The following is a 27,150-nucleotide window of genomic DNA, read 5'->3' on the forward strand; positions in this document are numbered from 1 at the left end:
TGGTTGATGATCTCCGGGGGGCTAGGGACAAAGGTGAGAGCTGTTTCCTAGTTCTGCTGGATCCCTCAGCAGCATTTGACACCATCGACCATAACATCCTTCTGGACCGTCTAGAGGGGCTGGGAGCTGGGGGCACTGTTATACAGTGGTTCCGCTCCTTCCTCCTGGGCCGTGTTCAGAAAGTGGTGGTGGGGGGGATGAGTGTTCCGACTCCTGGGCTCTCACTTGTGGGGTGCCTCAGGGTTCTGTCCTCTCCCCCATGCTTTTCAACATCTACATGCAGCCGCTGGGAGAGATAATCAGGGGGTTTGGGCTGGGTGTTCATCAGTATGCGGGTGATACCTAGCTCTACCTCTCTTTCAAATCGGAACCAGTGAAAGCGGCGAAGGTCCTGTGTGAGTGTCTGGAGGCGGTTGGAGGATTGATGGCAGCTAACAGATTGAGGTTGAATCCTGACAAGACAGAAGTACTGTTTTGGGGGGACAGGAGGCGGGTGGGTGTGGAAGACTCTCTGGTCCTGAATGGGGTAACTGTGCCCCTGAAGGACCAGGTGCGCAGCCTGGGAATCATTCTGGACTCACAGCTGTCCATGGAGGCACAGGTCAATTCTGTGTCCAGGGCAGCTGTTTATCAGCTGCATCTGGTACGCAGGCTGAGACCCTACCTGCCCGTAGACTGTCTTGCCAGATTGGTGCATGCTCTGGATCTCTCTTGCTTGGACTACTACAATGCGCTCTACGTGGGGCTACCTTTGAAGGTGACCCGGAAACTACAACTAATCCAGAATGCGGCAGCTAGACTGGTGACTGGGAGCGGCCGCCAAGACCATATGACACTGGTCTTGAAAGACCTACACTGGCTCCCAGTACATTTCCGAGCATATTTCAAAGTATTGGTGCTGACCTTTAAAGTCCTAAACGGCCTCGGTCCAGTATACCTGAAGGAGCGTCTCCACCTCCATCGTTCTGCCCGGACACCGAGGTCCAGCGCCAAGGGCCTTCTGGCAGTTCCCTCACTGTGAGAAGCAAAGCTACAGGGAACCAGGCAGAGGGCCCTCTCAGGAGTGGTGCCTGCCCTGTGGAAGGCCCTCCCACCAGATGTCAAAGAGAAAAATAACTACCAAACTTTTAGAAGACATCTGAAGGCAGCCCTGTTTAGGGAAGCTTTTAATGTTTAATAGGTTATTGTATTTTAGTGTTTTGTTAGAAGCCGCTCAGAGTGGCTGGGGAAACCCAGCCAGATGGGCGAGGTATAAGTAATAAATTATTATTATTATTATTGAAGCTTTTCTTTTCTTATTTATCCATCCTCTTTGTGACCTCCACTTCACTGCGTTTTTCAAAGTCTACCTAGCCTAGAGATGGTAGACCTGTTCAAGCTGGACTGTGTCCACCCCACTCCCCCAGGTGTGTTTCACATCACTTTCAAACCTTGGCTAGAGATAAATGAGGAACAGCTTAAGGATTCCAACAGGTGTGATGCCTGTTTGAGAATCAGAAGGACTGACCACCAAAGTGTAGAATACAGATATCTTTTGGATAACTCTCGTGTAAAAACCCGACACTGGAAAAGCATTGAGTACACATAAATGGGAATGGTAACAAAGCCTTAGTCAATGGGAATCTTGGGTACATGCACCCATGTTGGAGATGTTGAGGGCCTGTAGTTGAACGTGGTACTCCAGGATAATGTTGGCCTCAGGATTCTCTCATCAGATCCTTCTCCCAGACCACATCCCTGAGAATGTGCCCTTGAATTGCAGCAACAACTTTTTCCTTCCTGAACACAGGATGTGTGTATGTGTGCAGAAACCCGACTTCTGCATAGCTACAAAAACGCCCCACCTCCTTGCACTAGTGTTCATTGCGATGGGATTTGAAAAATGCACCAGACACCAAATAATTAGCTTTCAAATAATTTATTTGTAGAAGTACACTTTGCACATCATGGAACGTTAAAAAAACGACACCACCAAACAGTTTTAAAACAATAGTAATAAATAAGGCCACAATCCAGAGAATATGCTTAAATCCCATTGATGTTAACAACAACACAAATGTGACTTAACTTTATCTGGATTGCGGTCACTACAAAATTCTTCCCTGTGCATAATCTGGCATCATTCTAAACACCCAACCAAGACCAGCAGGCTGGGATAAATAATACTTTGGTTTTGTTTTTTTTTAAAAAAGGAAATATTACAGCAAGAAAATGAGGCTGTGTGATGCATATCCAGTGAACTTAATGCAGAGGAAGACAGAATTCCATAAAACTGGCACCATATAGCGAACTACAGCTATTTAGAACACACACACGGCACTTGCAAGTAATGTACAAAAATGGTTTTTGGTTTTTTTTAAAATTAAGGTTCCAAGAAAAACAGGGTCACAATTTAATAATTACAAGAGACATAGAAGAGGAGACAGCACTGAGTAGGTTGTAAAAGCTTGTGGGGAAAGAACAGTGAACACAAAGTTCAGGAACTGGCAGGACTAGTGTCCTAATTTCAAAGAGAAAGAGAACTTAAATGGGAGAAGTGATAGGCATCAGAAAGAGATGAAGTAACTTCTAGGCCTGAACTAATCAAAAGAACAAAGAGGAATGGAATAGTGTGTTCTCAAAAAGGACAATTAGCCCTATAATCTGTGGGCACAACCCACCAGAAGTTCTCCTCAGCAACCTCCACTGAGTGCTACAAAAGCACAAACAGCAGATATCATGGAGTTTTCTCAAGAGTTTCCTGGTGACTTTTGTACATATTTCCTTGGGTTACACCAATATTTCCTTTTCCGGTGATATTTTTTTCCTTTAGCACTTTGCTATAACAGATAATCATTATATCAATTTCCAGAGTACAAATAACAGAGGGTTTTTCAACCAAGAGGGCCAGTAACGTACGGGCTTCAGAACCATACTATTAAACATGCATTTCTTAAGCAATATGAAAGGTTTAATACCTACAATATGAGAATAAGGTTGCATTCCCCATGTTAAGGTAAAAGGTAAAGGTAAAGGTACCCCTGCCCGTACGGGCCAGTCTTGACAGACTCTGGGGTTGGTGCGCCCATCTCACTTAAGAGGTCGGGGGCCAGCGCTGTCCGGAGACACTTCCAGGTCACGTGGCCAGCGTGACGAAGCTGCTCTGGCGAGCCAGCAGCAGCACAGCGCACGGAAACGCCGTTTACCTTCCCGCCAGTAAGCGGTCCCTATTTATCTACTTGCACCCGGGGGTGCTTTCGAACTGCTAGGTTGGCAGGCGCTGGGACCGAGCAGCGGGAGCGCACCCCGCCACGGGGATTTGAACTGCCGACCTTTCGATCGGCAAGCCCTAGGCGCTGAGGCTTTTACCCACAGCGCCACCCGCGTCCCTTGGATTCCCAAGTTTTCCCAAGTTACCAGTCCATTAATTAGCATCTAATTGAATGTGTAAAATTGACAATACCCAAGTTATTAATTGACATGCCTGTTGGTTTACTTGAGGAATTATGTTTATTAGCCAATTTGAGAAGTGGAATAGAATTTTTTTTTTTAAAAAAATAGAAACTGAAGTATAATAATATTAACAGAAATGCAGTGTCAGTATCCAAAAATTGAAATGGCTTTTGTATACATAAAGTGCTGTGTTAAAGCAGGGTTTGGGAACCTACAGTACTGGTCTGTATCTCAAGTCATATTGATTTGAGTCCCAAATGACATCTGAAACTCCAGTTCTTACTTATGGGAGAGATGTATCTCACCCATCACATTACATAGGCATCTCAAAAGAGGCAGCACAACTATCTCACTGGCTCCTCTATGGAGTTTCAAACACCTGAAGGCACTTTAGGGTTCAGAAAGAATGAGTTTAGTGTTATATTCTACAACAGAGGTTGTCCACCCTTGTTCTGTATAGAGCCTTTGAGTCTCTGCAAGGACATTAAAATGATATGGATCCACTCTTTATAACTGAAAACTATTAATTTGGGAGGAAAAAGAAAGGACTGGTTTTTGGTTGTCGTTTTTTACATCTTCTTAATTATAACGAAAGAGAAATCTACACTTCCAAGCCTTTGTTTGGAGCATTAAAACCAAAAATTTCATCTTCCAGTCACAATTCCATAGAGCTAGGGGGGAACTTTCCATTAAAAAGCAATTGAGATTCTGCAGAGACTGCAAGCTCCTATACATTTCAAGAGGAGTTACATGTGAATGGTTTCACTGAGTTGCGTCCTACACATTTGTGGTTTTACTCTTAGAAGAGGAAGGAACTGTGTGTGCAATAAAAGGGAAGTGCAGTTATAGACACACACAAAATGAAGATCAGTCCATTATCAAAACCTATTGCTGTGTCACATGGGAGAGGTAGTGAAAATAAATTTTCCTTTTCCCCAAATTTGCATCCGTGCTCCCTCTCGGTTTAAGTGTTTGTGCACCCTACCGAGTTTACTATAAACAGGGGGTAAAAATCCTTAACTTTGGCTAAACCATAAGGATTCTTTTTGTCTTACATTCATTTTGTAAAGTACAAAGATTTCTGTAAAAGGACAGTTTTCATGAGCACAGATTTCCAGAATTGTTCTGGATTTTTGTTGTTGTTTTTTTAAAAAAAAACAGAGCACTTCCAGACTCTCAGATAACAGCACGTAACATGGTTTTGTATTTAGGATCATACCTGTCAAGTTTAAGAGGCAGAACTATTGTTTATGTTCAAGTTTAAGCAGCAGATCTAATGCCCTGATCCATTTTGGAATACATCTTTCTGGTACAGAAGATAGTCTTAAAAACCAAGGGATCCAGTCCTACAAATCTAAGCAGAACTCCCCCTTTAAGTCTGGCATCGTGAGTTAGATGCCAAGGCACAGGGGAAAAAATCCATGGTGTTTTGCCTGAACTATAAATAACAACAAAAACAACAATATAATAGATATCATAAATAAATAAATATACAAATAGCTGTTCCCTATAGTTCAGCAGAGCGCTCTTTTAGTAGCACAGCTCGGCCGATCTCGTCTCTTGCTGTGCTGGAGGTGCTGACATTATTCGTTGCTGCTGTTTCTGGGTTTAGGACGTGGAAAGCCACAAGAGGACAACCTTCCACATTGTTGCAGATAAGGTTTTGGATGGAGGCTGTGTTCACTATGTCAAAGCCAACTTTTCCCCCAAAGGTGCTTGGCTTCCAGTACTCTGGTGAGCAGATGACATTTCCCATGAGACCTTTCAGGGAGAACGGTGCCCCAAGTTCTATCATGGTCTCACCAAAGATGGCTCCAGGACGTGGTTTTTCTACAAGGAGGGCTGGATAGAGCTCCATAGCATCAATATCCCCATAGAGTTCTTCAAGTTCTGCAGCCATTTCTTTTTCTCCTGGAATAGGGAGACAAAAAACAAACAAACCACATAGTAGTAAAACTTCAGCCTTTTTCTCCCCAGTTTTGTATTCAGTTCTAAATCACTAAGTAATTATTCTAGAAGATTCTGAAAAGGAGAATGGGAATTGCCTTATGGAGGACAGGGAGAGGCTTCTAGCTGTTGCAAAAGCTGCCATGAAATTAATACAGAAGAAAATAATAGCAGAGAGAGAGAGAGAGAGAGAGAAATATTCAAGTCTGTAATTCTAGAGAAAAGTTGCATCAGCAGGGGAGAAAAAAATCAATGCATTTGGAGAAGAATGAGTGAAATAACAACTCTGTAAGATATCTTCACAAGGTCTTTGACACAGAATTTTCTTCATGAAAACTGTAATGTAGAAGCTCCCCCCATAGAGTCTATTTTCTTCCTTTTTCATACTTAGAACACGTAGTTTTCCTTTTGAACATCTCTCATTGCAGACTGAAATGACAGTGAGGAATCTTGGCAGAGGAGCTGCAACTACCCAATCTCCAATGAAAGACAACAGAGCCTTTCTACAAGAACTCAACACTTTTTATTCAAACAACAAGTTCTTGAGATACTGAGAAATTCAACTTATTGGTTATATTGCTTGAATCTTGGATTTGGATTTGAACATTTGAGCGCCAACTTGAGGGCCTTTTGCGATGAGAGGCAGCATAGAACTGAACTATGACCTAGTCTAACTCAACCCATTGGAGCATCTAACCTTTAGCTGCCTACACAATCCCAGACCTGCTAATTGCTGTCCCTTAATTGGAGATGCCAAGAATTGGACCCCAAACATCCCCATGCAAAGCAGAAGTTTGATCTCTAAGCCGTGAAGCCTTGCCTCCCAAAATAAAGCTCTTGTTTTTCTATAAGTAGAGGAGAAGTCTTACCTGTGAGCTCTTCAAATGACTGAAAGGGTTTCAGCATAAAGTGCTTCCGATACTCATTCAAGGAGCGGTATCTCATCTGTCGGCTTTGATCAATGGAGGCTTTCGCTACTTTCTGCACCGCAGCAGGGACGTTCCGCCCACCAGCTACCTGTTATCAAAGAAATGGAGTAATATGAGAAACCACATGGAGATCAGAACTTCAAGCCCCTTTGAAATCAGATGGACCTCAAACATTTATCCATCTCTTGGATTTACAGTGAGAAATACGACAGAGAAAGCTGAAGGCAGTCTAAAACTGTGCCACAAATTCCCCCTTTCCCTAATCATTCGAGTACTCAAAACATTTTCAGATATTGGAGTGACTTAACAGGAGGACAGTTGTATCATGTTGCCTCGAGATGAAGGCTATGCAATTTCTTAGTAGGAAATATATTCTTACCCTTCCAGCCCTTTGCCTGGAGAAGGATTCCACCATATGGGAAAGACCATGTTCTAACATAATGGAGTTGTTATAGATGAACTGCTGGTATGTGTACTCTTGGTCATGAATCTGGAAGGTATCAGGGAGGAGAGGGTGCCAGTGGTAAAGGGTGTTGAATTCTGCCGCTATTCTGTTCTGATATTGGAATCTCTGGTTGAAGAGCAACTCTGGGTCAAACTTCAGCTTGAAGTGGTAGCCGCTCAGGTGCTGCACGTAGTCTTCAATCACAATCTTGATGGTCTCTCCTGTTTCCTCACAGAAAACAAAAGTCAGTCAGTCTTTTCATTTCCTAAACAATAAAAGGGTAAAGGATCCCTGGACGGTTAAGTCCAGTCAAAGGTGATTATGGGTTGCGGCCCTCATCTCTCTTCAGGTCGAGGGAGCTGGCATTTGTCTACAAACAGCTTTCTGGGTCATGTGGCCAGCAGGACGAAACAGCTTCTGGCGCAAAAGGGAAACCGTGATGGAAACCAGAGGGCACAGAAATGCCATTTGCCTTCCTGCCGCAGCGGTACTTATTTATCTACTTGCACTGGCGTGCTTTTGAACTGCTAGGTTGGCAGGAGCTGGGACAGAGCAAAGGGATCTCACCCTGTTGCGCAGATTCAAAACGCTGACCTTCCGATCGGCAAGCCCAAGAGGCTCAGTGGTTTAGGCCACAGCACCTCCTATTCCCTTATATTTCCTAAACAATATTGAATGCTGAAGAATACAAGAATGGCCTTCCTGATTCAGACCAAAAATGCATTTTGACTGGCAACACATTTCAAAAAATGTCCCTGGGAAACTCAGAATCAAGGCAAAAGGGTAATAAGCCATTCTTTAAGGTTCCTATTCAGTATTCATACAACCTATTGCCTCTATACATAAATTTGTCTCAATCCATTTAAAGCCATCTTAGGTCATGGCCATCACCACATCTAGCAGCAGCAAAATTCCATCGAGTAATTGTATGTTAACCATGAGCATTTGTAAGAATTACCTGTTAAGATCAGGCGGGTAGTTTGGAACAGCTGCTCATCGTCCCATTCTGGATGCTCACCCTTCAGAATGTCACAGACCCGGTTGTGTTCCCGGAGCCATAATGTGGCGTACATCATCAGCCCTGGAACCAAACCAAAGACCTCTTGCCCTACAGAAAATTTCAGGTGCTCAGGGACATGTGGTGGGTAGATCATTTCTGCCTCAGTTTCTTTGACCGTAGGTGGGTACATCTCTCCATCAATCATCTGTAATTAAAAAAACAAATAAATGAGCATGGCACCATATAGAATCTTCTATCATACTGAATTTCAGCCAAGAATACTAAAATCCAGTGAAAATATGTTTATATTGGTCAATTTCCAGTGGTTTTCAAGTACAGATGTTTATTGTAAATTGTAGCATTGATCTAGATGGACATAGTTATCTAGTAAGAATAGGGTGTCTGATGCAGTTATTGAAATGCCTGTGGACCTTCTCTGCATCAGAGGAAACACGAAAGCTCCTCTCTTCCTGGTTAAGATGTTAACATAAGTGATGCTCTCGTTTTCTCAGCACACTGCAGGGATTTCAGAAGGAATCTAAACTAACCTGAAATTTCAGCTTCCCATCCTTAAATAGTCTGAGTTTCATCTGCCTGTCCAAAGTTTCTCCATAGATGTGATTTAGATCAACCTGTTGAAATAATAGGAACATCAAAGTCTAATTTTAATTTGTCAGATGAGACAGAAAAACAATTAGATTCTCCCTCTAAATGTTTCAGAACATAGTATGTTGCAGTGACCTTCCAATGGAAGCGAGAGTTCTATCCACTCATTAAAAGTGTTGGAAAATGTTATTTCTCAAATGTCATTACCGATCAAATTTCGGAAGCGCAGCTCTTTCAAGTTTTTGCGCTGTCCTCAATGACAACTTCAAAAAGCAGGAGCCCTTGTAAACAACCACTATTACCACAGTATAAATCACCACCACCCTTGCTTAAAGTATTATCTTAGAAAGTTGTGTTGCAGACAAAACCTGTTTATAAACAGACACACTGACTGCATTTTTCACCCCAAATTCAGGGATGCAATAGTTATTTTTCCATAAATTGAGGAGAACCTAATTGCTATTTTAGAGACTGACCAAATAAAGCCAAATGGTTCTCCCACACAGTGGGCACATAAGATTGTGGGAACAAGCTATTCTGAGGTTATGCAAGAAAGGTTTGCTGTACATTGTGCCTATCACAATATTGATGCAACTCCTTTGTGGACGGCAAGATATCCCTCTCACCGCAGGAGTTGATAAAAAGGTTTGTTTGCAATAACTCATCAGTCCAAGTCACAGTTCTGCCATCTTACCCCATGTCCAAGAGCTTTGGTGAAGGCTGGTCCTTTGTGATGATCTGTCTTGAAGAACTGGTGTGTGAAATGCTGGGCAAAGAATGTGAACATGATATTTGTGCCTTGTGGGTCGGGAATAAATTTTCTCCGCAGTAGAAATTTCTCTACAATGAGCTTGGAATCGGGAAGCTCCTTCTTACCTGCAATCAAAGCAATCATTTATTTTTCTGACACCCAAAGGGACTAGAGTAGCGGTCAGCAAACATTTTCAGCAGGGGGCTGGTCCACTGTCCCTCAGACTTTGTGAACAAATTCCTATGCCCCACAAATAACCCAGACACATTCAAATCATGTAAAGACACGCTGATTCTCAGACTGTCCACGGGCCGGATTGAGAAGCCGATTGGGCCGGATCCAGCCCCCAGGCCTTAGTCTGCCTACCCATGCACTAGAGACTGAATAACTGCAGCTGTTTCCTGTCTGTTCTACAGGAGTTTGACAGGAAGAATTAAAAATGTCAAACCCCAGCTTAATGCATGTTGATAGCTTCCTTTGCAGTTTGGAAACCTGTCCAATTGTTAATTATCATATTAAATATACTGGTAGTTGTCTTGGTTTAAACCTGTTAGTTATTCATTTGGTTGCCAATATACACACAACTTGTTGGCTGATTAACAACCACAGCAAGTTTTCTGTTCCTTTGACAAAGGAAGACAGAACGTTTCGCTGGGAAAATATGTGCTGCAACGCACACTCAATATCGTGTGTTTCTCCTTCAGACATATTTTCTAATGTTTAAGCTATTTTCAGGCATTCACTTAACATAATTAACTATTGAGAAAGGAGGTCAGCATTGCCCCCACTGGCCTTGTGTACATACAGGAGGAATAATATTTCATTTTGTCTTACATTCACATGCACAGATTCCCCCCCCCTTCTTACCTTTCACACCCATAGGGGTTGGGCAGTTGTGGTCTACCGGCGGAAGAGTTCTAGTATAGTAAGAAAGGTTCGAGTAGGCTTCCCAGCTTTTGTAACCATAATGGCTGTTATATGTTGGTGGGCTCTCTATTAAATGGGATCTTGCTGGAAGGGGAGAGAAAGAACCAGGAAAATTATGACCATGCTTAAATGACCACAGTATGGAGACAGAGAACCTTACCAACAAAACTTCCCACACAGTCTAATTTCACAGTCTAAGCCCCATGGGGGGTAAGCATCTAACCTTGAAAAGTCCATTTTCAGAAGTGATGTGGAATGTAAAAATCCCTTTTCAATTTTACTCTCTCCGCATTTTTGTCTCTTGGGTCGCAACTATGCCGAAAGATTCTTACACTTAAAATGTCCTTCAATGGTTTCTCTCAGATTCCCAAGAACTGGAGTTTGGCAAGGATGCTCAAAACTCTTTGACAGAGATTCCCCACCCCTGTCACAGAACTACAGTAACCCATAGAGAGGAAATTACCGCTAAACCTATTTTCAGTGTGTACCATACATGGACTTTGAAGAAAGGTTTGAACTTTTGCTCTTATCTTCAAAAAGAGGCAGATGGCACCCAAAGAAGCAGCTTGACTTAGCCATTGTTTTGCCTAATGCCATTTATTAGAAGGCTGAGTGGCTAGTGTGCGGCTACAGCATTAGATCAAAATAAATTGCAACCAACATATAACACTTCAAAGTGCTTGGGTAAATATCTACCCCCAAGATTAAGCCTCCAGTCCAATGCTCATTTACCCAAGAGCAAGTGCCAATGAACTCAACGAGACTTACTTCTGAGTAGACGCATACGGGACTGTGCTGTAAAAGTAGCATCAAGAGAGATGGATACTTACACATCAATACGTATCTCATGATGGCATTGTGGAGGAAAGGGAAGTTGTTGATGACACCCCAGACTGCTTTGAAATGAGTGAGAAGGTAGTGGACTGTGGACGGTGTGGGTTTCAGCGTCACTTTCAGCCAAGTAAAAAATTCCGCTGCAAGGAACGCAACGCAATGAACATTAGCAAAATCTGTTAAATGCTCCTAAATGCTAATTGTGCGAGCGTAACTTTCTGGAATACGTACGTGTAGTGCAGTTTTCCCCGTAATAACCAGTCCGTGTACAGTCACATTCATAGCGGTCAAATCCTGCAGTCATGCAGACTCCTCTGTTTTGGCATGGATTTGAGCAGCAAGGATTAACTGGAAGGGAATCAAGAGGTGTGCTGTCAAAGCGAGATCTAGAGTCTTATAAAGGCCCTTGGACCAGTGCTAATTGATTAGTTCCCTAGAGAACAACCGCCACTTGATACCATCATATTATATTTCCCCACAGAATGCATCCAGCCTTTCTAGTTTGTTAGTGCATCACACACATGACGTTACGGTATAGCTGTTGGGAGCATGAAGAAGCAGCAGGAGGCAGATCTAACTATCTTGGGTGGAAAAGACCCCAATTTTGGAAAATAGTTCTAAATACAGCTGCCTACAGAATCATCACTAGCACCCCTGTATTGTTGCTGGGGAAATGATTTCTGCCGTAGCTGCTGCTTCTGCAGACACACTAACACCGAAGTGTCATTTCATAGGAACTTTCAGCTGGAAAAAAACTCTTCTCAAAATTGATGGGGAGTCCGCTCTGGGCAAAGATGGAAGAGAAGTCGATTGCCTACTCCATACAAACCCCGAAGAATGGATTTCACTGGTTGTGATACTTAAATTATTGGGCAATAGTCTTTCTTATGAAACATGTACAACATTTACTAGATCATGTTAGCAGAAATTAGTACCACTGGCAGGAACAAAGGCAGGCAAATATAACACGCATCCCTGAAATGTAATAAAGCATTCATCTAGGAGACTGTATTGTGTATCTAAGGCTACAACCCCTATATCTGAGAACAAGCTCCAATTAGGCTTCCTCCTCTGATTAGACATTTATAGGTTTGTGCTCTAAGAAACTTAAGTTCACTTTCCAGTGAACATAATGATACCAGCAGCTTCTAATAAAGTCTCAGAGTACTACCAGCGCTGATGTCTAATCCTTCCTCTATGCCACCGTGCCCCCCCCAACGATTCTAAAAGTTTCTGACCGTCTCCTAAGAAGATACTTAGCAAGATGCACTTCCAAAAATCACTGGTAACCGTTTACATACATTTGACTCTGCAGCATGGTTTATCCACACATAAATAAACGAATGTAAAAAAGAAAAAGCATACACTAGTTTGAAAACAGAAGTTACGATGCCTCTCCCCATTTTACAGGCTAGGCAAACGACATACAGAAAAAGGCTGCCCTTAGCACCAGCATCAAACACTTTTGATGCTTTCAGCTGCTTGCCCTCCTTTACATAACTTTTCCTGGCCAAGGAAGAAGAAAGAGTATGAATGGGCATAATATTGAGTTACTGCTTCATTAATCTTTTCAGAATGAGTGCACAGAAGGCAGGAGGAAAAGCACCAGGAGATACTGGTTTTTTCCTCTACATTTGCCTTTTATTAAAGGAAATTAACCCTAATTCAGACAACATAGGTGCCGAGGAGACAAAGCCAGAAATAATTATATTCAGTTAAAATACATTCATAGATACAAGAATAAAACCACTCATGTTCTTACAGTCCAAAAGGAGTCCTCTAAATACTTTTATCTATAGTCCCTGACTAAGACCCAACATGACAATTTTTCCCTAACCTAACCTGACCCCAAAAAATACTTTTTGGGGGACTGTCAGCACTTTTACAAGTTAACCTCTCATTTCAGGGTTATTTAAACATTTCCAGGCTCCTTCAAAGTTCAAGCCTGCATATATTGCAACAAAACAGCATCGGTGCTCTGAATGGTAAGTGTACCATTCTTAAAAACCCGAAGAGCGCCAGGAAAAGGACAAAATGAGATAGCAATGCGCAACCCTAGGAAGCCAGTAGGATTTGCACCGAAGGTAAGTGCCCCCCCATCCCAGCTCAACACAGCGCTGGATTTTTTTGTAGCTAGCACAGACTTAATTTTAAAAAGATCAGCAGCACTTACCTGCTTGGCTAATGGCCAAGATAGAAAACAAGACAACGCAGGGTGCAATCATTTTTGGCGCACAAAGTAGCAGGCTCAGCTTCCGAAATCGCGGATATGATAAAATAAATAATAATATATATATATTATTATATAAATAGATATTCCCGAGGAGGAGCTTTCACTAGCTGCCCAGCGCCGTTCAGGATCCGCGGCTGGTGCTCTTGAAGAGATCTCCGAGTCTGGAGCAGCTGGCGCGGACCTGCTTGCCTTTATGCGCAGCCGGAGTGACTCACGATTGCGCGCAGGAAGCGAGCAGGATCCGCCCCCGGAGACGCAAGTGGGGGTGGCGCGGAGACAAGGAACGTTTGGCACTCGCTTTTCCCCCGCAGGTTTGCACGGATTCTCACCGCCCCAAAGCTGGGCGATCCCTTTCGTTCCGCTTTGAAATCAAAGCCAAGTGGGCTTGTGCGTTGAACTCCCCTGCATTCGCCACGGGAAAGGGAGAGGGATATTGCGCGATGGGGTTTGTGGAAATGTGGGAGAACGCCAGCCCCCAACATTTCACTGATCTTTTTCTTGCCCGACATGGGACTCGAACCCACGACCCTCATATTCAAGAGTCTCCTGCTGCTCTCTGAGCGATCTCAGAGGCGGAGCCTGCGCGTAAAGAGTCGCCAGGTGGGGCCGTGAAGTTAGAGCCAGAAGCAGATCCGCAAATGCCGATTCTTGCTAGGGTTGAGTTGGTCGACTTCTTGCTGTGGATCCCAAGCCTGCGGAGGATCACTGTGAGGGAGGCCAGTGCCTTCCGGCAAGATCTTCGCGTTTTTGCCTGCTCATCTGCTGTCTGGATTGGCTTCCAACGCAGACGCTTCCTCGCCACTGCGCTCCTTTCTGACATTTTTAACTCGGATCCTGAAATAACGGCATGCTCCGAGTTGACTCGCAGCTCCAAAATCTTTCCAAAGCCTCCTATAAGTCCGTGCCTTCCCCCAAATCTCTCTCTCTCTCTCTCTCTCTCTCTCTCTCTCTCTCTCTCTCTCACACACACACACACACACAGACACAGACACACAGACACACACACACAGACACACACACACACACACTTGGTGACACTTGGATCGCTGGGAGTGAGGCTCAGTCAGAAAAGTCGGATATCATGAAAGGAAATGGTTTTTTGGAACTCCAAATTAAGAAATTGGGGAGGAGATGTTAAGCTTTTTTTTGGGGGGGGGGATTGCCCAGAGTTGTCCAGCTTTTTATGGGGGTGGGGGTGGCTGTCAATCACTCAACCACCTGACCACAGCACGCCTCGCAGAAGGCACCAATCCATAGCTGTCAACTTTTCCCTTTTCTTGCGAGGAATCCTATTCGGAATAAGGGAATTTCCCTTTTAAAAAAGGGAAAATGTTGACAGCTATGCACCAATCGTCTGACCGAATGCCACAACAACAACAAATCCCAACCACACCTGGCCGCATACACCAATCACACGCCCAATCACTGCTGTGTAGCGCCTATCCTCTGCACCACCCATGTATAAGACGACCCCCAATTTTTTATATTATTGTCTTATACACAGAAAAATACGGTATTTAATCCATCTGCCTTGTCACTGCAAGAACCTTGTAAGGTTGACCTTACAGTAGGTAAAGGTAAAGGGACCCCTGACCATTAGGTCCAGTCGTGACCAACTCTGGGGTTGCAGCGCTCATCTCGCTTTATTGGCTGAGGGAGCCGGTGTACAGCTTCCGGGTCATGTGGCCAGCATGACTAAACCACTTCTGGCAAACCAGAGCAGTGCACGGAAACGCCGTTTACCTTCCCGCCGGAGCAGTACCTATTTATCTACTTGCACTTTGACGGGCTTTCAAACTACTAGGTTGGCAGGAGCAGGGACCGAGCAACAGGAGCTCACCCCGTCACGGGGATTTGAACCACCGACCTTCTGATCGGCAAGCCGTAGGCTCTGTGGTTTAACCCACAGTGCCACCCGCGTCCCTTAATAGTAGGTATCTTCCCTTTATTTGATCTTCCCTTTCTTTGTTTTGCTTGTTTACTTATTTATTAGAGAACTAGATGCAGTGAGCAGCCGTTTGCCCTGTTCACATGGGAAAAAAGGGAAGAGCATCACATAGCTTAGTGGCCAAACATTTGCCTTCTGTGTGGAAGGGCCTGGGTTTCACCTCCACTTAAAAGGGGCAGCACGTTGGCAGAGGCTGGCAGAAGTTAGATCTGGCTGTGCTGACAGATCTCTGGGGATCAGCAAGGATCACCAATTGCTTAACAATCCCAACATCAAAATGGCTTTCCTCCAACCAGAGTGGATTTGATTTAAAACAAATCAATTTAAATCACTAGTCAGTAAGACTTGATTTAAATCACTAGTCAGTAAAGCTTGATTTAAATTATTTTTACAGAAAGGTTCAACCTTGCTGGCATCCTCTTAGTATTTACAACCAGAGGAAGGTTTCGTTCTTGAAATAATAAATTTTCAGAGTAGTTTTCACAGTTACAGTGGTGCCTCGCAAGACGAAATTAATTCGTTCCACGAATTTTTTCGTCTAGCGAATTTTTCGTCTTGCGAAGCACAAAATCCCATAGGAATGCATTGAAAATCAATTAATGGTCAAAAAACGTCCAAACAAAGCCAAATTTGGTACAACAAGAGTTTATTAAGTGCTCTTTAAAGTCGCACATACTGTAAAGAGCATTTTAAAATTCAAACCCAGAATTTTTTTAAAAAAACAGCAGAGTGGCCCAATGGTCACAGAAAATCATAAAAATGCAGGGGGGAAAAACAAGCTTCCAGATTCTTGCAAACCCCTCCCCAACTGTTCCCCCAGCCACCCAGCACACAGAAATTCAAATCCAGATTTTTTTTTAAAAAAACAGCAGAGTGGCCCAATGGTCACAGAAAATCATAAAAATGCAGAAAAAAACAAACACACAAGCTTCCAGATTCTTGCAAACCCCTCCCCAACACCAAGTCCTTGAATTCCAAACACCTCAACCCAAAATCCAACACCCCCCCAAAAAAAAGTTTTAAAAGCTTAACTTACCAAATTGGCTACAAAAGAAGTTTTGGAAAAGCTTCAAAAATCACCAAAGTCTTTAAAAACCTCAAAAAAGGCTACTATGTACACAGGGTTCTATGAGTTGCTCCTCAAATTCAAGTCGCAACTGTATTAATGGTGTTAAGAAAAAGGAAACAAACTTGCAAGACGTTTTCGTCTTGCGAAGCAAGCCCATAGGGAAATTCGTCTTGCGAAGCAGCTCAAAAAACAGAAAACCCTTTCGTCTAGCGAGTTTTCCGTCTTGCGAGGCATTCGTCTTGCGGGGCACCACTGTACATCAAAAATTACTGATTTGGTTATTCTATCAGAAATGCGTAGTCAGATAATTATGAAATTCTTGTTTATATTTGGACAACTTTTCTGCTGTGCTTTATTGGAAGGAGGAAAAATAATCATTTCCTTAAGAACAATTTAGACAATTTATTTAACTAAAACAATAACATTATAGCATATGTATCCATGTTCGTTAACCGATGTGGTTAAACAATTTTTTTTTTAAGCTTACACTGTGTTTTAGTACACATAAAAAACTTAAAACAAATCCTTATTTGCTGATGAATAGCCCTTGGACTATAATGTAACTTAAACAGAAAACTATCTTTAGAAAGATTTTTCCTCCAAAAGCATTTCATTTTTAAAATCCGATTTAAATTTTAAAAAAACCTGAATTATTATTGCAGTATTATTATTATTATTATTATTATTATTATTATTATTATTAAAATCATTGATTTTTATCCACCCTGCCACCAACTACATTCAGCTGCTGAAATGAAAAAAAAGTTAGGAGTAGGCCTTTGTGCGAAAGGTCTGTGGTCTCAGTTCAGTACTGGTGCTGCGCTGAAAAGAAATTCCAACTCTCAAAATGTGCTCCCTCATTTTTGCACTCGGCTCTGGTTAGCAGATCTAAACAATACTGGGTAAAATGGACGAATACCCTGGCATGCCAGCTACTTCCTTCCTTTCCCTCTCTCATCTCCTCAAAAAGGAAGAGCACATAAGCTGGGAACAAACCCTGTCCCCGTCAGATTGCTGTTCCTTTAAAGGACTTTTCTCCCAGCCCAGCTCCAATAACTTAAAGGAGTCAAGGTGAAGAAAATGTTTTTGAAGCAATGGAATGCAGCCAGGTAAGGTGAGAGCCGGTAAGAAGGGAGCTGAGATTAGCTTCTCTTAGCTGCTTGTATCTTTGGTGTGTTTAAAAAGGGAGCTACGGCCTAATATCTGTATTTCATTTTCCTCCAGTCTCATGATTAACATTTTCTCTCTCTCCCCTTTAGATGTTATCCTCCTTTCACCTACCTATTTAACGTATGTGATGGAATGGAGTCCTGCCCATGAAAGTTTATGCTGTAGCAACACGTTAGTCTTTAAGGTGCTTTTAAAAGTAACAACTTTTTTTAAAAAAAGTGCTCACTGTAGTAAATCCATAGTAGGATTCCTTCATGCAGCTCACTCTGCAGCTGAGGAATTTTCTTGTGCAATAATTTTTATTAGTTTTCAATTACAATAACCCAATAAAAGCCTCATTGTCACAATACCAAATTATAATACAATCAATAATGCCAATTGTTCGAATGCCAAATTATATTATTTTGTTGTCTGTCTTTCTAGTGCATGCTAGAATTGATGGTTCGATAATTTACTTTAACTCTGCATTCCAGAAACTTATAAATTCCAATTACACACCAGTCAGAATAACCAGCTGAGGAATTTTCAAGACATGCTTGAACTTTCCGAAATGGGAGCAAGGGCAGAGTTAGACTGTGCTGTCCTGAATTTACAGGGAGGGTTTGCTCCCATGGTTTGGGGGAAATTTGAGAAAGTGCATACACATCCTTTTGATTATAGTGTGTCTCCAGTTTGAATCCAGGAAGGAAAAAAAGTGGATAAAAATAATAATAGGAAATAATCATAATAATAATAGTAGGAAAATACTGGAGACTGAGTTGCCTCAATAAGGGTAACCTGTAAAGCAGGGGTCAGCAACCTTTTTCAGCCATGGGCCGGTCCACTGTCCCTCAGACCTTGTGAGGGGCCAGACTATTTTTTTTGGGGGGGGGAATGAACGACTTCCTATGCCCCTCAAATAACCCAGAGATGCATTTTAAATAAAAGGACACATTCTACTCATGTAAAAACATGCTGATTCCTGGACCGTCCACGGGCCGGATTGAGAAGGCGATTGTCCCACGGGCCTTAGGTTGCCTACCCCTGCTGTAAAGGCATCTGGGGTGTGGATCTTGTCCGAAGCCTGGATGTGGGCTAGGGCCATGTCACAGCCCCTACGAAGACCCCTCGGGGTGCCACTATCTGATGTAAGTCATAGGGCGCCCCCTATCGGTGGTTTGCCCTTAAGTGGACTCCCTGCAGACAGGCAGGAGTCAAGTCACAGCCTGGCTTCACCCCAATGCCTAGGCCAAACTGCTCACATCTGTAACCAATAAACTTGTGGCCTGCTTGAACCCATAAACCAAAATCCTTCTTGTCAGTGTGTTTTATTGTTCTGCTAGGAACTTTGTGGCTAGGGTGCCTTGGCACACAATCTTTTGAGGGGAAAGAATGTGCTCCAAATGAGCTTTAAGGGTAGAGTGTATGTACACAATTTGTTTTGTCCGAACTGGGTATCCACTCTCCTCTGTTCCTACAGAAGAGAAAACCATGTCTGCCTCACTCATCTTCACATGCAGCTAAATTCTCTGTTGGCATGCAGGGGATCGGACATCTACTGCAGAGTGTTTCAGTACAGCCCCCCCTCCCGAGGTAGATGCATTGTTATGTACTGAGCTGAATCCTAGAACAATAGGATCCAGAATGCGGCAGTCTGATTGGTCCGCAGGAGCCACCCAATCCAGCTCCAGGTGGAAGTGAATCAGCGACCTGATTGGCCTGCAGGAGCAGCCAAACAGGCTCCTGGATGAAGTGAATCAGCAACCTGATTGGCCTGCAGAAGCAGCCAATTAGGCTTCTGGAGGAAGTGAATCCACAACCTGATTGGCCTACAGGAGCAGCCCCGGAATTAGCCAATCACGTGGGGCCCATTGTGTGAATAATGTATATATCGCTAGATGTTTTGGGGAAAGTTTGATTCATTGCTACTACGAGATGAATAAAGAGCATGAAAATCAAACTTAGCTGCAAGTATATTTCATGCATACTTCCATGTCCTATAGTCTCCCCTTTCCTGTCAAACATTAAATAGCCATGACTACTGACCAATGGCCAGAAGGAGAGAACCCCCTCTCCCCCTCCCTGGGGAGAACATTCCACAAATGAGGAGCCACCGCAGAACAGGCTCATTCTCACGTTCCCACCCTCCTGACAAAAGCATGAGGAGGCACCAATCGCAATTCTCCCAAACCTCTTCGCAAACACCCATTGTACATCCAGGACCAGGGACAATGTGCCTCAATGACTGGCTATTGCTTCTTTATTCTCTCTCTAGCGCAGCCTTTCTCAACCTGTGGGTCCCCAGATGTTGTTGAACTACAACTCCCATCACCCCTAGCTAGCAAGGCCAGTGCTCAGGGATGATGGGGGTTGTAGTCCAACAACATCTGGGGACCCACAGGTTGAGAACCGCTGCAAGTCTAGCGGGACGCGGGTGGCACTGTGGTCTAAACCACTGAGCCTCTTGGGCAGGCCTAGGCAAACTGGGCTCTCCAGATGTTTTGGGACTACTATTCCCATCATCCCTGACCACTGGTCCTGCTAGCTAGGGATCATGGGAGTTGTAGGCCAAAAACATCTGGAGGGCTGAGTTTGTCTATGCCTGCTCTTGGGCTTGCTGATCAGGAGGTCGGAGGTTCAAATACCCGCGATGGGGTGAGCTCCCGTTGCTCTGTCCCAGCTCCTGCCAACCTAGCAGTTCAACAGCACGCCAGTGCAAGTAGATAAATAGGTACTGCTGTAGAAGGAAGGTAAACGGTGTTTCCGGGCGCTCTGGCACTTGTCACGGTCCTCCATGCACCAGTAGCAGTTTAGTCCTGCTGGCCACATGACCTGGAAAGCTGTGGACAAACGCCATCTCCCTCAGCCTGAAACCAAGATGAACGCTGCAACCCCATGTGGACTAGACCTAACTGGACCTAACTGTCCAGGGATCCTTTACTCCTACCTTCATCTACTCTCTCTAGTTGTACCTCTTCTTGCTCTCTGGAAGGTATTTGTTATATACTGAAGTTCTCACTCTGGGCCAGCAGGCGGGTACTGTAGATAGTTTTCACTCAGGTCCACATATGCAAATAAGGAATTGAAAGTGACGTTCAGCGATTGGATAGCTACAGAGAGTTGTTACAGTTGCATTGTTGTTGAGCTCTATATAAGCAGGTTGGCTGAACCCTTCAGTTCACCCCCCACAAGGTCTGAGGGACAGAGGACCGGCCCCCTGCTGAAAAAGTTTGCTGACCCCTGGAATAAACCTATTGTACAACTAGTTTCTCATAATACAACTGAGAATGCTGCTTGGACAGTTAGCTTCATATTTCAGGTTCTATAAATGCTAGAAACATACTTTTAAAAAAAATAAAATGAAAAATAAAGCTAGGAATCTGGAGATTACGGTTCATTGGGTGGGAAGCAATTCCCAACAGGGATCAGCACCAGGTTTAGGCAGTTGAGGCAGTCCCCCTACCCCTCAGGGTGATGAGCCGAGGAGGTGCAAAAATTGAGAAGATCCATAATTGAGAAGATCCATAACTGGGGGGTGCCAAAGTTTGGCCTCGCACAGGGCGCCATATTGGGGATGCACAGATGCAGAGAGCTTTCTGAGCTAATGTTCCTCTAGTTCCCAGACCAGGCTTTCTCAGCCTTGGGTCCCCAGATGTTCTTGAACCACAACTCCAACCATCCCTAACAGCTGGCTAGCGATGATGGGAGCTGTAATTCAGCAACATCTCGGGACCCAAAGTTGAGAAAGTCCCAGACTATGACGGGAGCAAAGCTTTCAGGGTGCACAAGGTAGGGTGGGTACTATCCCCAGGAACTGTCAGTGGGCAGCCAAGCCCATGAAACCTGCAGAGATATTGCTTCTCCATACCAGGGCTGGCCTATGACAGTAAACCACATCATCCTAATTAAAGGTAAAGGACCCCTGGATGGTTAAGCCCGGTCAAATGCGACTTTAGCATTGCAGCGCTCATCTCGCTTTCAGGCTGAGGGAGCCGGCATTTGTCCACAGGCAGCTTTCTGGGTCGTGTGGCCAGCATGACTAAACCATTTCTGGTGCAACAGAACACAGTGATGGAAACCAGAGCGCATGGAAATGCCATTTACCTTCCCGTCAGAGTGGTACCTATTTATCTACTTGCGCCAGTGTGCTTTCGAACTGCTAGATTGGCAGGAGCTGGAACAGAGCAACGGGAACTCACCCCGTCACGGGGATTCGAACTGCCGACCTTCCGATCGGCAAGCCCAAGAGGCTTAGTGGTTTAGACCACAGCACCTCCCGTGTCCAGCATCCTAATTTTAACACATTGCAAGGGGAAAACAGTGACAGACAGCATCCACTGGGAATAAGCAATTTGAAAAGGAACGTAAAGGATTTTAAAACCGCATAGCTGACCTTTCCAAAACCGGACGAGCATGTTCTTGAAATTTAAAAACAAAAAGAAAAAACAGCTGAAGTAAAGATGTTTTCATTGCATGTTTTTAGAGTCAATCTACCCATCAAAATGAAGCTACAGCCTGCTGAGGCTAACATTTTAGAATGCAAGTGGAGATATATGGAGAACATTTCTATACTATCCTTTCATTCAGAAATATATATATATATTGGGGCAGTTCACAATATATCGTGAAATCAAAATTATCAATCTTCAATAACAAACACTTTAAACATGTTCAGTGGCAAATTTTAAAAAGCCTGCAAAAATCAAAATCTTGTGAATTATTAGTATGCTTCATTATTCACCTGGTGTTGACACAGAAAAGCATCTCCATAACCTGTGGAAAAACTTTTTTGTGAAAAAATCTCAAATCCCTAACCAAAAATCTGAAATATCCAATTCATTCAAAAATGGTGCCAAACTGCTGCAAATATTCCCCTGCAAGGTTTGGCGGTGCAAAAAGCACGCTTTATCATAGATCAAACAGAATAGCCCTCGGTGCCTGAACCCGCAGAAAGACATTTTTTCGAAAAAAAATCCCTAACCCGTGGGGTCACAATTTCACAAAAAAATCTGACGTTACCCAATTCACTCAAAAATGGTGCCAAACAGTTACAAATTCTCCCCTGGAAAGCTTGGAGGTGCAAAAAACACATTTTATCATAGGGGGGGGGGGATCAGGCCACAGAAAATCTTTTTCCAAAAAAATCCCTAACCCACGGGGTCACAATTTCACCAAAGATCTGACATCCAGTTCACTCTATCTATCTATCATCTATCTATCTATCTATCTATCTATCTATCTATCTATCTATCTATCTATCTATCATCTATCTATCTCTATCTATCTATCTATCATCTATCTATCTCTATCTATCTATCTATCTATCTATCTATCTATCTATCTATCATCTATCTATCTATCATCTATCTATATCTATCATCTATCATCTATCTATCATCTATCTATCTATCTATCTATCTATCTATCTATCTATCTATCTATCATCTATCTATCTATCTATCTATCTATCTATCATCTATCTATCATCTATCTATCTATCTATCTATCTATCTATCTATCTATCTATCTATCATCTATCTATCTATCATCATCTATCTATCTATCTATCTATCTATCTATCTATCTATCTATCTATCATCTATCTATCTATCTATCTATCTATCTATCTATCTATCATCTATCATCTATCTATCTATCTATCTATCTATCTATCTATCTATCTATCATCTATCTATCATCTATCTATCTATCATCTATCTATCTATCATCTATCATCTGATCTGCAAGTTAAAGACCACAATAACAATATTCTCTCCCTAGTTTCCACCTGGTTCCGCCTCTTCCCCATCTCTATTTTAAGGTAAGTATTGCATGACTGGGCTGGCCATCCATACAGATTTCCATCTAACACTACATTCTAAAGCAATACACTTTATTCTCTGTAATGAAAAAAACCACCATGGGAAGGCATTTTGCTGATTACAGAAGAAATAATACTTTCATCATTTTCTCTAGAAATGCTTCACTTCTCTAGAAAACCAGGAAGCAGACTTACTTCCAGGTAAATGAACTTTTTAGATTGGATGCTATGATTTTTTAGACACATTTCTGTGTGTCTGTAATCTGTCACAAAATTTGCAGAGTCTAATAACACACATAGCATCGCTATGCGCTAGAGGCACAGTTCAGTAATTTTAGACTCTGGGCTTGATGGTCTTACCAGAGGTGTGCTGTTTTTTCAATATTGTGTACTGTATTACTTTCCTTGTTTCAAAGTGTGTTAAGAGAGCATTGCTGCCTTGGGTGACCTTCATTCTCATTCTGTTTTTTTAATAGAATATTTATTAAGATTTTACAAAAAGATAAATACAAAAATGCATAAAAAAAGAAGAAAGAAAAATAAAAAGACAAAAGACAAAAAGATAAGAAAAAATTTAAAAATTAAAAACAAATCCATATTTTATAACTTTAAACTCATTAGCTTGTTTCCTTGACCTCCTCACACCTCCGCTTTTTGTAATCCTATTTACATAATCAAATCAGCAAATCCTTGCCCTCTTTCATTTATCTTAACTCTATATCTTAACATATTATAACTCTATATTTCCATCCATTATCAATTCCTTTTTTGCATATTCTTATTAACTTTGTTGCTAATGCCACTTATTTTTAACCCAACATCATTTTAACATTCATTAATTTTACAGTGTTTCTGCAAGTAGTCTTTAAATTTCTTCCAACCTTCTTCTACCGATTCTTCTCCCTGGTCTCGGATTCTGCCAGTCATTTCCGCCAGTTCCATATAGTCCATCACCTTCATCTGCCACTCTTCCAGGGTGGGTAGATCTTGTGTCTTCCAATACTTTGCAATAAGTATTCTTGCTGCTGTTGTTGCATACATGAAGAGACCTTCATTCTCATTCTGGTGACTGAGGCCCTTGCCTTCTCTGTCTTTATATTCTTTCAGGTGGACCTTCACCTGTATCAGTGCCAGATATTGGGTGGTGTGGGCAGTTCCACTGCACAAGGCACTGAGCCAAAGGGGTATAAGATTGAGAAGATCCCAAATTGAGATGATCCATTTTGTGGTGCCAAATTTTGGCCTCACACTTGGTACCGTATTCCAAAAGATTACCAAAGTCCGGCCCTGCCTTTCTGCATATAGTCGTACCTTGGCTCCCGAACGCCTTGGGAGTCGAACGTTCTAGCTCCCGAACGATCCAAAACCAGAAGTGAGTGTTCCGGTTTTCAAACGTTCTTTTGGAAGCCGAATGTCCGACAGGGCTTCTGATTGGCTACAGGAGCTTCCTGCAGCCAATCAGAAGCTGCGCTTGGGTTTCCAGACATTTTGGAAGTCGAACGGACTTCTGGAACGGGTTCCGTGTGACTTCTGAAGTACCGGTACTTATGTATCTCTCTGCATTGTGATGGTTTTGGAGAAAGTCTCAAAAGTTCCATGATTCCAGTTAGGTATCCAATCTCCCTTTACACTGAATTTATGGATAAACTTGATATAGCTTTCATCTTATGTATTTTGTTACTAGGGATGCAGGTGGCGCTGTGGGTTAAACCACAGAGCCTAGGATTTGCCAATCAGAAGGTTGGCGGTTCGAATCCCTGAGACCGGGTGAGCTCCTGTTGCTCAGTCCCTGCTCCTGCCAACCTAGCAGTTCGAAAGCATGTCAAAGTGCAAGTAGATAAATAGGTACTGCTCTGGCGGGAAGGTAAACGGCGTTTCCATGCACTGCTCTGGTTCGCCAGAAGCGGCTTAGTCATGCTGGCCACATGTCCCGGAAGCTGTACGCCGGCTCCCTCAGCCAATAAAGCGAGATGAGTGCCGCAACCCCAGAGTCGTTCACGACTGGACCTAATGGTCAGGGGTCCCTTTACCTTTACCTTATTTTGTTACTAGTTCCAATGGCAGTGGACCGTTAGGCCATTAAGCATTTTCTGAGAAACATTATGTATGTGTGAATGAACGGTAAACTTTGACGGACCAGAACATAGATCTGGGGAATATTGAGGGGACCCGGCTCCCTCCATGAAAATTTGGGGCCTAGTTGGCACCTCTGGTTAGGAAAGAAAAGGCCTGCTACTTTTTCTTCAATTCACAAAGGACCTGGCTCTTCAGCCTAAGCGATTGCTCTTCCTGCAGTGCCTTCTGAGTTTTTCTAAATACCTGCAAAATCCATTGAAATATACTTGGAGTCCTGTAGTGATTTCATGCTCTTTATTGCAGCTTGTAAAACAGTGGTTGAATTGCCCCCCAAATCTCAGGCTTTTATATACATTATATACGCAATGAGTCCCGTCTGACTGGCTTATTCTGCTTCCCTCCTGGAGCCTGATTGGTCTTTTCCTACAGGCCAACCAGTTGTTGCATTCTATGATCCTACCAGCCTAATAGGCTGATTAACGTCTTCCTGGAGCCTGATTGGTTTTCTCCTGCAAGCCAATCAGTTGTTGCATTCTCAGATCCTACTTGCCTATTGTTCCAGGATCCAAGGTTACTACATAACATCCATCTTTATAACTGGATTGACCTCTGGAGAGAACCAGTGGGCAGCCCTGGAAACTACCAAATAGCTTACATTTCAGTAGCTCGTTTTCCATTCAAGGCTTTTGAGGACAGGGTCAACATGGCGCAACAGCTGCCAGTACTGATTATGTAGCAAACCTCCGGGTGCTCCCCATGTTATGATGAGAACTGAAGGTTTTGCTACCTTTATGAAGCAGAGGAAACCATTTTGAAATACTTGTGGATCCCTGCAAGGCGCAGGTGGCGCTGTGGTCTAAACCACTGAGCCTCTTGGGCTTGCCGATCAGAAGGTCGGCAGTTCGAATCCCTGCGACGCAGTGAGCTCCCATTGCTCTGTCCCAGCTCCTGCCAACCTTGCAGTTCGAAAGCACACCAGTGCAAGTAGATAAATAGGTAGTGCTGTGGCGGGAAGGTAAACAGTGTTTCTGTGCCCTCTGGTTTCCGTCACAGTGTCCCATTGCACCAGAAGCGGTTTAGTCCTGCTGGCCACATGACCCAGAAAGCTGTCTGTGGACAAACACCGATTTCCTCGGCCTGAAAGTGAGATGAGCACTGCAACCCCATAGTTGCTTTTGACGGAACTTAACCGTCCAGGAGTCCTTTACCTTTTTACCTTTTCTTGCATAACCATTTAGTTCCACAAGACTTCAGTTGGAAAAGTTTGGTGCAGTAGTTGGCAAAGTTCATTAGGACATTCCCTGAAATGAACTAGAGTTCTGAAGAACAATGGCAGATAGGTGTGTTTTGTCCATCAGAAGCAGAATTAAGTGACAGGTCACAAAGCAGCGAGAAAGCTTTTGAACTCATTAGCACCCATTCACTCTGGCTATTAAAAAAACGTGGGTGGGGATGAGAAAACAGAGACTGTTGATGGGTGTGATGGGAAAAAACACTGGTATGAACTACAAAATCTGACATCACATCAAATAACATTGTTTCTTCACGCCCACTTCTTTTCTTATGTAAGTAACGTCCAGTCTGAATAAGAATTCTGGTGAACTTGAAAGCTTAGCTCTAATAAAGGCTTTTCCATCAGTTTAAATGGTAGTCTTAGCTATCTCACCTCCCTGGGAGTAAGCCCCACTGAGCTCAGTGGGACTTCCTTCTGAGTAGACATGCCTGAGATTGTGCTGTAAAGAATGCTAATCTTCACCAGAGTCTTTAGTTGTTGGCCAAATACCCACATAATTCAGAGGCTGCTGTAAGTTTGTCATTTCCAGAAGAGATGTGTCTGATTTGCAGTTGTTTAGAAGAAGAAGAAGAGTTTGGATTTGATATCCCACTTTATCACTACCTGAAGGAGACTCATAGTGGCTAACAATCTCCTTCCCCACAACAAACACTCTGTGAGGTGAGTGGGGCTGAGAGACTTCAAAGAAG

General features: G+C 43.2%; 1 protein-coding gene and 1 pseudogene across 3 annotated transcripts in view; one reads left to right on the forward strand and one right to left on the reverse strand.

Moving 5' to 3' along the window:
* LOC310846869 (small nuclear ribonucleoprotein Sm D2 pseudogene) overlaps positions 1–27,150 on the forward strand; it is a 226,196-nt pseudogene that overhangs the window by 170,200 nt on the left and 28,846 nt on the right. The window lies entirely within an intron of this gene.
* LOC310846784 (prostaglandin G/H synthase 2) lies at positions 4,586–26,472 on the reverse strand. 2 transcript variants are annotated; one of them, XM_083743877.1, is made up of 10 exons: positions 26,384–26,472; positions 11,103–11,219; positions 10,868–11,011; positions 9,978–10,121; positions 9,054–9,235; positions 8,302–8,385; positions 7,712–7,958; positions 6,688–6,974; positions 6,249–6,396; positions 4,586–5,343 (listed from the first exon to the last, which is right to left on the reverse strand). In XM_083743877.1, the coding sequence occupies exons 2-10, from the start codon at positions 11,173–11,175 to the stop codon at positions 4,940–4,942; spliced, it is 1,713 nt and encodes a 570-aa protein (XP_083600003.1). In that variant the 5' UTR covers positions 11,176–11,219; positions 26,384–26,472; the 3' UTR covers positions 4,586–4,939. The 2 variants fall into 2 exon arrangements, with proteins under 2 accessions (XP_083600003.1, XP_083600002.1); XM_083743876.1 differs by lacking the exon at positions 26,384–26,472 and adding an exon at positions 13,045–13,278.

This window comes from Podarcis gaigeae (genome assembly GCF_964106915.1).
Source record: "Podarcis gaigeae genome assembly, chromosome: 6".
Classification (NCBI taxonomy): domain Eukaryota; kingdom Metazoa; phylum Chordata; class Lepidosauria; order Squamata; family Lacertidae; genus Podarcis; species Podarcis gaigeae.

Bases quoted from the DNA above. Each gene is read 5' to 3' on its own strand.
- LOC310846784 (XM_083743876.1), bottom strand. From the start codon at position 13,096: ATGATTGCACCCTGCGTTGTCTTGTTTTCTATCTTGGCCATTAGCCAA. The intron at 10,122-10,867 runs GTAAGTATCCAT...CTCCCCTTCCAG, and splicing joins CATGAGATACGTATTGATGT to CAAGATCCCATTTAATAGAG. The intron at 6,975-7,711 runs GTAATTCTTACA...GTGAGGAAACAG, and splicing joins TACCCGCCTGATCTTAACAG to GAGAGACCATCAAGATTGTG.